The sequence below is a fragment of the Entelurus aequoreus genome, linkage group LG17, assembly GCF_033978785.1.
Source record: "Entelurus aequoreus isolate RoL-2023_Sb linkage group LG17, RoL_Eaeq_v1.1, whole genome shotgun sequence".
In the NCBI taxonomy this organism is placed as follows: Eukaryota; Metazoa; Chordata; class Actinopteri; order Syngnathiformes; family Syngnathidae; genus Entelurus; species Entelurus aequoreus.
Window position 1 is genome coordinate 31,973,216 of NC_084747.1, and position 13,362 is coordinate 31,986,577.

A 13,362-nucleotide genomic window follows, 5' to 3' on the forward strand; every position below is an offset into this window, starting at 1 on the left:
CAACAGTATTCCTATTATTTTCTATTGGGAAGATTTGATGCAGAAATGATATGCTCTCCTAATTGGAGGTGGAGTAGCACAAAAAAAACGGTGGTGTTGTTCGACCTTAGAGGCTCTAATCCTTAAAAAAAAAAAAAAAAATAGAATGACGTTTTATTAAAGACGTCTTTTTTTTTTCTCAGCTATACAATCAAAAATAAAAACTATTATTATTGTTGCCATGCCAATGTTCCTTTCATTTGACATCTTTTTCCAGACGGTGACTGAATCAGATGCCGATATCAATCTAATCATGCACTTTTTTTGGGAGAAATAATTCCACTGCAAAAAGGGGAGCTGGCTGGAGGATCCCAACTGGAGCCAATCTGTGTGTGTGTGTGTGTGTGTGTTGCACCAGGACAAGGTAAACAACCATATAAACACACACACACACACACACACACATCCACAAACCCCTGAACACGAAACCGCACCAGTCAAGATAAACATCGCAAAGAGCCTCACGGGAGCGTAAAAAGACGCCGATGTCATCGTCGCGGTCGTGGTCTGCTCCGGTGGGCGTGGCCTCGGAGGAAGTGAACGCCTCACAGGACTCGCCTGAGCGTCTTCTGCGGGACAATGTTTGGAGATTGTTCTCTCTTCCAGATCGGCGTTTTTATCGTTCATCAGTGCGTCCACTTAAGAGTTTACAGGAGTCCTTCCTCACTTGGCCGTGGTGCGGCACAAACAACACACCGACGCCAAAAAAGAGCGAGCTGCGTATCGTCGCTTTTGGACTGGATGATGATATACATCTCAGCTTTAATGATATCCTCGTGATAACCTTTACGTGCAAACTGTAAATAAAATGCAACTACAACTGAGTTGAGAATATGCTTCACATGTTTCAATGTGTGCACTAAAAATGGTCCTTGTGTGTGTGTGTGTGTGTGTGTGTGTGTGTGTGTGTGTGTGTGTGTGTGTGTGTGTGTGTGTGTGTGTGTGTGTGTGTGTGTGTGTGTGTGTGTGTGTGTGTGTGTGCGCGTGTGTGATCCAGCCATAGCTACGAGGCATTGGAGGCGTTGGGGCTCCAGCCCATCTGATAAGCTCTCTCCAAGGTTCTCTTGCAGTCCTGCATCACCGTGCTGAACACGATGTGAGGGTACTGGACCACCAGCCTCTCCACCGTCCCCTCGTTCACCTGCAGGAAACACGGAGAGTCGCCTCGGGTTACTTCCTGTCCGGGAAAAGTTTTCTTCGCCAAAGTGCTCGCTCGTGATGCTGAATTAATAACTTTTTGACAAAGTCGATCTAAAGTGCCCCGTAAGGTTTTTTTGGTAACACTTTAGTATGGGGAACATATTCATCATTAATTAGTTGCTTATTAACATGCAAATTAGTAACATATTGGCTCTTAATTAGTCATTATTAAGTACTTATTCTGCATGGCCTTATTATACAACCAGTAAGCCATAAACTAAGAGTCTTCCCTCAATAACCTCAAAATGATTGCTTCTTAGTAACCATAACCCGAACCCTGATATGTTCCCCTAGTGTCCAAATAACTCTAAATTAAGTCTTTGTTACTTTAATAAGCAACTAACTAATGGTGAATATGTTCCCCATACTAAAGTTTTACCAAATTTAGTTAATCAATATTGCCTCTTAATTAGTCATTATTAAGTACTTATTAATGCCTTATTCTGCATGGCCTTATTATACAACCAGTAAGCCATTAACTAAGAGTCTTCCCTCAATAACCTCAGAATTATTGCTTATTAGTAACCCTAACCCGAACCCTGATATGTTCCCCTAGTGTCCAAATAACTCTAAATTAAGTATTTGTTACTTTAATAAGCAACTAATTAATGGTGAATATGTTCCCCATACTAAAGTGCTACCAAATTTGGTTAATCAATATTTCGTCTTAATTAGTCATTATTAAGTACTTATTAATGCCTTATTCTGCATGGCCTTATTATACAACCAGTAAGCCATTAACTAAGAGTCTGACCTCAATAACCTCAGAATTATTGCTTATTAGTAACCTTAACCCTGATATGTTCCCCTAGTGTCCAAATAACTCTAAATTAAGTCTTTGTTACTTTAATAAGCAACTAATTAATGGTGAATATGTTCCCCATACTAAAGTGTTACCAAATTTAGTTAATCAATATTGCCTCCTAATTAGTCATTATTAAGTACTTATTAATGCCTTATTCTGCATGGCCTTATTATACAACCAGTAAGCCATAAACTAAAAGTCTTCCCTCAATAACCTCAGAATTATTGCTTATTAGTAAACCTAACCCTTATATGTTCCCCTAGTGTTTCCCTAATAACTCTAAATTAAGTCGGTAACACTTTAGTATGGGGAACATATTCAACATTAATTAGTCGCTTATTAACATGCAAATTTGTAACATATTGGCTCTTAATTAGTCATTATTAAGTACTTATTAATGCCTTATTCTGCATGTCCTTATTATACAACCAGGAAGCCATTAACTAACAGTCTTATCTCAAAAACCTCAGAATTATTGCTTATTAGTGACCCTAACCCTAACCCATATATGTTCCCCTAGTGTCCAAATAACTCTAAATTAGGTCATTGTTACTTTAATAAGCAACTAATTAATGGTGAATATGTTCACTATACTAAAGTGTTACCAAATTTAGTTAATCAATATTGCCTCTTAATTAGTCATTATTAAGTACTTATTAATAGTTTATTCTGCATGGCCTTATTATACAACCAATACGAGTCTTCCCTCAATAACCTCAGAATTATTGCTTATTAGTAAACCTAACCCTTATATGTTCCCCTAGTGTTCCCCTAATAACTCTAAATTAAGTCGGTAACACTTTAGTATGGGGAACATATTCACCTTTAATTAGTTGCTTATTAACATGCAAATTAGTAACATATTGGCTCTTAATTAGTCATTATTAAGTACTTATTAATGCCTTATTCTGCATGGCCTTATTATACAACCAGTAAGCCATTAACTAAGAGTCTTCCCTTAATAACCTCAGAATTATTGCTTATTAGTAACCCTAACCCTTATATGTTCCCCTAGTCTTTGTTACTTTAATAAGCAACTAATTAATGGTGAATATGTTCCCCATACTAAAGTGTTACCAAATTTAGTTAATCAATATTCCCTCTTAATTAGTCATTATTAAGTACTTATTAATGCCTTATTCTGCATGGCCTTATTATACAACCAGTAAGCCATTAACTAAGAGTCTTCCCTCAATAACCTCAGAATTATTGCTTATTAGTAACCCCAACCCTTATATGTTCCCCTAGTGTCCAAATAACTCTAAATTAAGTCGGTAACACTTTAGTATGGGGAACATATTTACCATTAATTAGTTGCTTATTAACATGCAATGTTCCCCATTGCACACTTTAGTATGGGGAACATATTTACCATTAATTAGTTGCTTATTAACATGCAATGTTCCCCATTGCACACTTTAGTATGGGGAACATATTTACCATTAATTAGTTGCTTATTAACATGCAATGTTCCCCATACTAAAGTGTTACCATTTTTTCCCCCCAGATGTGAGGACATTGTCACAGAAAATGTATGAATATTAATGTATTAATTTTATTATATTATTACACAATTGCAGATGCATTTATTATTATTTTTTTAATGTATAAATTAATGGACACCTTGCTTTGAAATCATGAATCAAGATAACATTATAAGCATGTAATTGTATTTACACACAAAAAAAAAAAAGTATAATATTTGTTGTATGGTTGGATACTATTAAAGTTTAAAAGATATGCAATTTTCATGAAGTAAATTTTTTTTTTCTGTCAAAATGGCAATAATTGGTATTACATTGACACACATTATGTCCAGATCTGGCCCTCAGGCCCTGAGTTTGACAACTGTGGTTTAAACAATTAAATGTATTTTAATTTATTTTTAAAAAATGATTATAGTTTAAAAGCTAATTGAAAACCATCACCATATTGTTTTAATGATTATGGTTTACAAGCTAATTGAAAACCCTAAAAAAAAACATTGACAAAAAGTTCAATTATGCATTAACTATTGGTTCAAACTCCAAAGATGAGAGCTTTTAATTGGTCTGTTTTGTTTGTCTTGATGGAACTCCTAAAACTAAACCACGTTTGCATGATATTCTCGAACTTCTCGCAACTGCAAATCGGTTCTCATCTTTCTATTTCCATTTTCATTTTTAGTTCATTCACTCAATATCAAACACATAGAATTCATACTACATTAAAATAAACCATTCATTAAAAGGAAGTGAAAGAAGTATACTATCCGCCCCCTATTTACAAAAATACAACAGTCACTGTTCAAACCAAGACAACTATTAAGGCCATATTTCTATTTTATAACTTACAGTAGGAAAGGTATTCATTTGGCCCCATTCTAGGAAGAGGGGGGGTTAATCATGTTGCAATGCAGACTGTTGAAAATGATGGAAAGTGCCACCCTACATAACAACTAACACTGTGCTCAAAGTTGGAATTGCCACAAAACACATTTTCAGATATTTAACACTCTACTGCTGTCTACCCCCCAAGTCACATAAAATAACATAGTGGGCCACATAAATGAATGCGGTATATCACATAAAATAACATAGTGGGCCACATAAATTAATGCGGTATATCACATAAAATTACATTATGAGCCACATAAATGAATGTGGTATATCACATAAAATAACGTTATGAGCCACATAAATTAATGCGCCATATCACATAAAACCATGTGGTGGGCCACATAATTAACGCAGTATATTACATGAAATAACGTTATGAGCCACGTAAAATAATGCGCCATATCACATACAATAACATAGTGGGCCACATAAATTATTGCAGCATATCTCATAAAATTACTTGGTGGGCCACTTAATTAATGTGGTACATCACATAAAATAACGTTATGAGCCACATAAATGAATGCGGTATATCACATAAAATAACGGTATGAACCACAAAAATGAATGCGGTATATTACATAAAATTACATGGTGGGCCACATAAATTAATGCAATATATCACATAAAATAACGTTATGAGCCACATAAAATAATGCGCCATATCACATAAAATAACGTAGTGGGTCACATAAATTATTGCAGCACATCGCATAGAATTACTTGGTGGGCCAAATAAATTAATGCGGTATATCACAAAAAATTACTTGGTGGGCCACATAAATTAATGTGGTACATCACATAAAATAACTTTATGAGCCACATAAATGAATGCGGTATATTACATAAAATTACGTGGTGGACCACATAAATTAATGCGCCATATCACATAAAATAACGTAGTGGGCCACATAAATTCTTGCAGCATATTGCATAAAATTACTTGGTAGGCCACAGAAATTAATGTGGTACATCACATAAAATAACGTTATGAACCACATAAATGAATGCGGTATATTACATAAAATTACGTGGTGGGCCACATAAATGATTGCGGTATATCACATAAAATTACGTGGTAGGCCATATAAATTAAAGCGGTATATCACATAAAATAACGTAGTGGGCCACATAAATGAATGTGGTATATTACATAAAATTACGTGGTGGGCCACATAAATTAATGCGGTATATCACATAAAATAACGTTATGAGCCACATAAAATAATGCGCCATATCACATAAAATAACGTTATGAACCACATAAATTAATGCGGTATATTAGATAAAATTACATGGAGGGCCACATAAATGAATGCGGTATATCACATAAAATTACATGGTGGGCCACATAAATCAATGTGGTACATCACATACAATAACGTTATGAACCACATAAATTAATGCGGTATATTATATGAAATTACGTGGTGGGCCACATAAATGAATGTGGTATATCACATAAAATTACGTGGTGGGCCACATAAATTAACGCGGTATATCACATAAAATTACATGGTGGGCCACATAAATTAATACGGTACATCACATAAAATAACGTTATGAGCCACATAAATTAATGCGGTATATTATATGAAATTACGTGGTGGGCCACATAACTGAATGTGGTATATCACATAAAATTACGTGGTGGGCCACATAAATTAACGCGGTATATCACATAAAATTACATGGTGGGCCACATAAATTAATACGATACATCACATAAAATAACGTTATGAGCCACGTAAAATAATGCGCCATATCACATAAAATAACGTAGTGGGCCACGTAAATTATTGCAGCATATCGCATAAAATTACTTGGTGGGCCACATAAATTAACGCGGTACATCACATAAAATAACGTTATGAGCCACATAAAATAATGCGCCATATCGCATAAAATAACGTAGTGGGCCACATCAATTATTGCAGCATATCGCATAAAATTACTTAGTGGCCCACATAAACATGAACAATTTCCCTTGTGGATCATTAAAGTTTGTCTAAGTCTAAGTCTAAGTGTAAGTCTAAATTAATGCGGTATATCACATAAAATTACTTGGTGGGCCACATGAATTAATGTGGTACATCACATAAAATAACGTTATGAGCCACATAAATGAAAGCGGTATGATACATAAAATTACGTGGTGGGCCACATAAATGAATGCGGTATATTACATAAAATTACGTGGTGGGCCACATAAATTAATGCTGTAAATCACATAAAATTACATGGTGGGCCACATAAATTAATGCGGTACATCATATAAAATAACACGCCATATCACATAAAATTACGTGGTGGGCCACATCAATTATTGCGGTACATCACATGAAATAACACGCCATATCACATAAAATTATGTGGTGGGCCACGTCAATTATTGCGGTACATCACATAAAATAATGTTATGAGCCACATAAATGAATGCGGTATAATACATAAAATTATATGGTGGGCCACATAAATGAATGCGGTATATTACATAAAATTACGTGGTGGGCCACATAAATTAATGCGGTATATCACATAAAATAACGTTATGAGCCACGTAAAATAATGTGCCATATCACATAAAATAACTTTATGAACCACATAAATTAATGCGGTATATTACATAAAATTACATGGAGGGCCACATAAATTAAAACGGTACATCACAGAAAATAATGTTATGAGCCACATAAAATAATGCGCCATATCACATAAAATAACATAGTGGGCCACGTAAATTATTGCAGCATATCGAATAAAATTACTTGGTGGGCCACATAAATGAATGCGGTATATCACATAAAATTGCATGGTGGGCCACATAAATCAATGTGGTACATCACATACAATAACGTTATGAGCCACATAAATTAATGCGGTATATTATATGAAATTACGTGGTGGGCCACGTAAATGAATGTGGTATATCACATAAAATTACGTGGTGGGCCACATAAATTAACGCAGTATATCACATAAAATTACATGGTGGGCCACATAAATTAATACGGTACATCACATAAAATAACGTTATGAGCCACGTAAAATAATGCGCCATATCACATAAAATAACGTAGTGGGCCACGTAAATTATTGCAGCACATCGCATAAAATTACTTGGTGGGCCACATAAATTAACGCGGTACATCACATAAAATAACGTTATGAGCCACATAAAATAATGCGCCATATCACATAAAATAACGTAGTGGGCCACATCAATTATTGCAGCATATCGCATAAAATTACTTAGTGGCCCACATAAACATGAACAATTTCCCTTGTGGATCATTAAAGTTTGTCTAAGTCTAAGTCTAAGTGTAAGTCTAAATTAATGCGGTATATCACATAAAATTACTTGGTGGGCCACATGAATTAATGTGGTACATCACATAAAATAACGTTATGAGCCACATAAATGAAAGCGGTATAATACATAAAATTACGTGGTGGGCCACATAAATGAATGCGGTATATTACATAAAATTACGTGGTGGGCCACATAAATTAATGCTGTAAATCACATAAAATTACATGGTGGGCCACATAAATTAATGCGGTACATCATATAAAATAACACGCCATATCACATCAAATTACGTGGTGGGCCACATAAATGAATGCGGTACATCACATAAAATAACACGCCATATCACATAAAATTATGTGGTGGGCCACGTCAATTATTGCGGTACATCACATGAAATAATGTTATGAGCCAAATAAATGAAAGCGGTATAATACATAAAATTACATGGTGGGCCACATAAATGAATGCGGTATATTACATAAAATTACGTGGTGGGCCACATAAATAATGTGGTACATCACATAAAATTACATGGTGGGCCACATAAATTAAAGCGGTACATAACATAAAATAACATGCCATATCACATAAAATTACGTGGTGGGCCACATAAATGAATGCGGTATATTACATAAAATTACGTGGTGGGCCACATAAATTAATGCAGTACATCACATAAAATAACACGCCATATCACATAAAATTATGTGGTGGGCCACATCAATTATTGCGGTACATCACATAAAATAACGTTATGAGCCACATAAATGAAAGCGGTATAATACATAAAATTGCGTGGTGGGCCACATAAATGAATGCGGTATATTACATAAAATTACGTGGTGGGCCACATAAATGAATGCGGTACATCACATAAAATAACACGCCATATCACATAAAATTACGTGGTGGGCCACATCAATTATTGCGCCATATCACATAAAATAACGTAGTGGGCCACATAAATTAATGTGCCATATCACATGAAAATTACGTGATGAACCACTTAATTAATGCAGCATATCACATAAAATGACGCAGCAGGCCACATAAAATGATGCCGCGGGCCTCTTTAAGTGAGACGGCGGGCCACGGAAAACGACGAGACAGGCCACATAAAAAGATGCGAAGGGCCACGCAGAATAATGCGGCAGGACCACTTTAAAAGATACGCTGGGCCACTTAAAATGATGCTGTGGGCCACTTTAAATGAAGTGGCAGGCCAGATTTGGCCCCCGGGCCTTGAGTTTGATACCTGTGCCTTATAACATTTACAGAACAAGCAAGTTAAAACAAATGAGAACAGAGTAAAATAGATAAAATAAACAACATATTAATAAAAGCAATCAAAAATCACCTACGTGTGTTAAAAGCTAGTCTGAAGACAGTTTTTAGTTGTCACACACACTTTGTGAAAGATCCATAACTTGGGAGCGAATGTAGCAAAATAACGATCACCCGATTTTTTTTACATCTTGTTGTTCCATCCATCTATTTTCTACCACTTGTCCTTTTCGGGGGGTGCTGGAGCCTATCTTAGCTGCATTCGGGCGGAAGGTCTTGATACTTCCAAAGATTAGGTCTAAACTGAGTCCTGGATGGTTGGCATAGTTACTTAGGACCGCCCTAATCTCACTTGGACATGGAATTCACTACAATAGAAGCTGTACACAGACTACTCTAAAGTGTTCATTTCTATGGTTTTGTCCCGTGACGACATGTACTGTAGTATGAACGTTAGATATTTGTATACAGTCAGAACATCGGCGGGAGCGATAACCCCCCCCCCCCGAGAAGCTGACAATGAGCAGAGGCAGTCTAACCCCTGAGACCTCCAGGGGTTAGCCACCACCCACCCAGAACCAACCCCTGCACACCCGCGAGCGTGACACTTTCCAGGGGAAATGATGAATAAACACTCACACACATGTTGAGCACACAGTCATTGGTTGTAGCACACTTTCTTGCATCAGTGAATTGTGCTTTCTCTAGTTTCTCGCTTGCGTTGTTTTCCTTGCCCTTTTCCCCCCTATTTTTTTTTTTTTATGATGGAAGAAAATTCATTCATCAGGAATAAAAAAAACCTAAACTTTAGGTCACTGATGTCAGCAGAGAACAAACAGACCGGCAGGAACGATCAAGACTCTTAAGGTCATGAGCTAGTATTTCTGTTTGTTGTCCTTATGATTAGAGGCGCTGCGTGTTAAGAATATGTACCGTCATAAATCTTTTTTTTTTTTTTTTGGAATGGGAAAGAAACTGCATGCTGCAGTCAATAATGATCAACACACACCTCCATCTGGCTTGGCCTTGTCAAGTAAACATTTTTGCACTTCGATCCTGATCCGATTTCAAGTCTTGATCCAATACGTTGACAACAGATCAATGATTTTTCAAACTATGCGGGTTACCCCTAGTGGTACGCCAAAGATTTGATACATTTATGAAGTACAGTGTTTTATTTTCCTATATTCAAACTGTTGCACTGCAAAAACTGAAATCTAAGTAAGATTAAATATCTCAAATAAGGGTGATATTTGCTTATTTTCTGTCTGATAAGATAATTATTCTCACTAAGCAGATTTTATGTTAGAGTGTTTTACTTGTTTTAAGGGTTTTGGTCCTAAATGATCTCAGTAAGATATTACAGCTTGTTGCTGAGATTTGATGACCTATATTGAGTAAAACATGCTTGAAACTAGAATATCAACTGTTGCAAAGCTGTGTCATCAACACTCACAAGTATAAAACTACTTTTTTAAAGTAATAATTTCTTACTTCAAGCATGAAAAAAAGTCATGATTTTGACACAATTGTGTCTCATAATTAAAACAGATGACAGCCAAATGGACTTTGCTGTTTTATTTTCAATGAAACAATAGAAAATACGTACTCATATAGTAGTATAGTTGGCACAGTACAGTAAACGGACAGTTAATATTTAAACATTTAACATGTGACATTTCTAACAATTTTTAACAGAAATAGTTCATGCACATTCAGATAAATTCTTCAAAATTACAATAAAAACATTTTTGTCCGGGGGCCGGGCTGTATAGATGCGCACTAATTGACTGAAAGAGCACGCACTTGGCGCGATGATGTCATGTTATCGATGGAAAAATGCATTTTTAGACCATATGATTTGCCTGAGCGGCTAGAAGACCCCGAGAGTAACAAGCGGTTGCCTTGTTGCCTTTCCATTAAGAACAATAAACTAGTTTTTAGTGTAAGTTTGCTGGTTTCAAGAAATGTAATGCCGAGCGCATATCATTATGTCAAGTTAATGGCACTAGCATTTACTTCATTTAAGAATATTTTTCAACATATTGAGCAAAAAGGTCTCTTTTTTTCTACCAAGAAAAGTGCACTTGTTATTAGTGAGAATATACTTATTTTAATGTATTTTTGGGTTCATTGAGGTTAGCTAATTTTACTTGTTTTGGAAAGTCTTGACACGCCGAATTTTCTTGTTCTATTGGCAGATAATTTTGCTTAGTTCAAATAAAATACCCCTAATTTTTGTATTTTTTTTTCTTGTTTTTGAACACTGACTTTTTGCAGTGTGGGATATATTATGTTGGGATGTGATTAAGATAATGAAGTGATTAAGAAATGTTTAGTATATATATATATATGCTTAGAATATATATGCTATATTTATTATTGAAGTCACAATGTGCAGTATTTTTTTTAACATGCCTCAAAATAGCAGCTTGGAATTTGGGACATGCTCTCCTTGAGAGAGCATGGGGAGGTTGAGGTGGGCGGGGTTCTAGGGGTAGGGGTTAGCGGGGAGTGTATATTGTAGCGTCCCGGAAGAGTTAGTGCTGCAAGGGGTTCTGGGTATTTGTTCTGTTGTGTTTATGTTGTGTTACGGTGCGGATGTTCTCCCGAAATGTGTTTGTCATTCTTGTTTGGTGTGGGTTCACATTGTGGCGCATATTTGTAACAGTGTTAAAGTTGTTTATACGGCCACCCTCAGTGTGACCTGTATGGCTGTTGACCAAGTATGCTTTGCTTTCACTTGTGTGTGTGAAAATTATTATGTGACTGGGCCGGCTCTGTACTTCTCCCTACGTCCGTGTACACAGCAGTGTTTTAAGAAGTCATACATTTTATTTTTGAAACCGATAATTTTGAAACCGATACCGATAATTTCCGATATTACATTTTAAAGCATTTATCGGCCGATAATATCGGACTGCCGATATTATCGGCCGATCGGACTGCCGATATTATCGGACATCTCTAATTGCGTCCTCTTTGAACATCTTCTGGCTCCATATTAAACAAATACGACGACAAAACACAGTGTTACTGTTCAAAACTGTGTGTAATGTTGCAGTGGCCAAATATATTAAATGTGCTAAAATAGCATACAACCTCGGGCCTGTTTTTAATGAATACGTAGGCCTACTATGCTACTGTATTTTAATGTTGGTCATTAGGTTACTTGGAGAGCCAAGTGTTTTCCGATTTGGTACTTGGTGAAACAAGTTTGAGAACTGACCAAATAACTCAGTGTTTTTCAACCTTTTTTGAGCCAAGGCACATTTTTTTTCATTGGAAAAACACGGAGGCACAACACCAGCAGAAACTTAAAACAATGAAACTCCACCAAGTTGTCTCTTTTTTTAGTTTGTTGTTGTTTTCCTGTGTGTAGGGCTTTAGTTCCTGTCTTGCGCTGTTATTTTGGCGGCTCTTCCTGTTTTGTTGGTGATTTCCTGTAGCAGCTTCACGCCTTCCTTTGAGTGCTATTGCCTGACCTGCTTTGTATTGGCAAACAAGACTATTTCAGTTGTGCGGACGCTATCCATCTTTGTGGGGGACATTGTTGATTGTCATGTCATGTACGGACACACACTGTAAGTCTTTGCTGTCGTCCAGCATTCTGTTTTTGTTTACTTTGTAGCCAGTTCAGTTTTAACTTTCGTTTTACATAGCCATCCCTATGCTTCAGTGACTTTTATTAGCGGGACTTGGCTTTTATTCATTTTTGGTTTAAGCGTAACATACCTTTTTACCTGCACAACTGTCTCCGGCTGTGCTCTGCATATTGGGATCACGACAAACCATCCTCGATGCGTTCCGACTTCTACAAAGTAATTAACTACCTCCTGATATGGAGTAGTACATGGTTACCCTGCCTAGCTCTATACAGCACAGACACTAGACAACGGCACATTATTTGTAGATTATAATTATTGATTTGCAAATAATATCTTTTGGACCAATTAGGTGAAGTTGCAGTGGTTGAAAAACACTGAAATAACTAAACAAAAGCAAAAGACTACTCTGTATGCATTATGTTCTATACCAGGCCTGGGCAATTATTTTGACTCGGGGGCCACATTTAGAGAAAAGCATGTGTCTGGGGGCCGGTATATCTATTTTTAGGAACACTAATACAAAACCTCACAATAATGTCTAATTGAATGCTAAAAACGTCATGACAGACCGCCTTAAAAAACGTAATGGAATTTTATATTTTTCTATGAAGGATAAAACACTGAATATTGACAAAATATGAATGTCACACCCCCTTTCCATCGACATATTTTACAATCAAGTGAAACGCGACAAAAATGCAACAAACAGTGAAATATAAACGTGAAGAGTACAAA

At 36.2% G+C, this 13,362-nt stretch overlaps 1 protein-coding gene across 1 annotated transcript in view; it reads right to left on the reverse strand.

Annotated features, from left to right (window-relative positions):
- Nucleotides 1-13,362, reverse strand: part of fbxl17 (F-box and leucine-rich repeat protein 17) — a 665,460-nt gene that overhangs the window by 343 nt on the left and 651,755 nt on the right. The window contains exon 11 of the mRNA XM_062025476.1: nt 1-1,180. This exon is cut by the window's left edge and continues 343 nt beyond it. Coding sequence (XP_061881460.1) covers nt 1,043-1,180 — 138 coding nt within the window. The 3' untranslated portion in view covers nt 1-1,042. The remainder of the gene's footprint in view (nt 1,181-13,362) is intronic.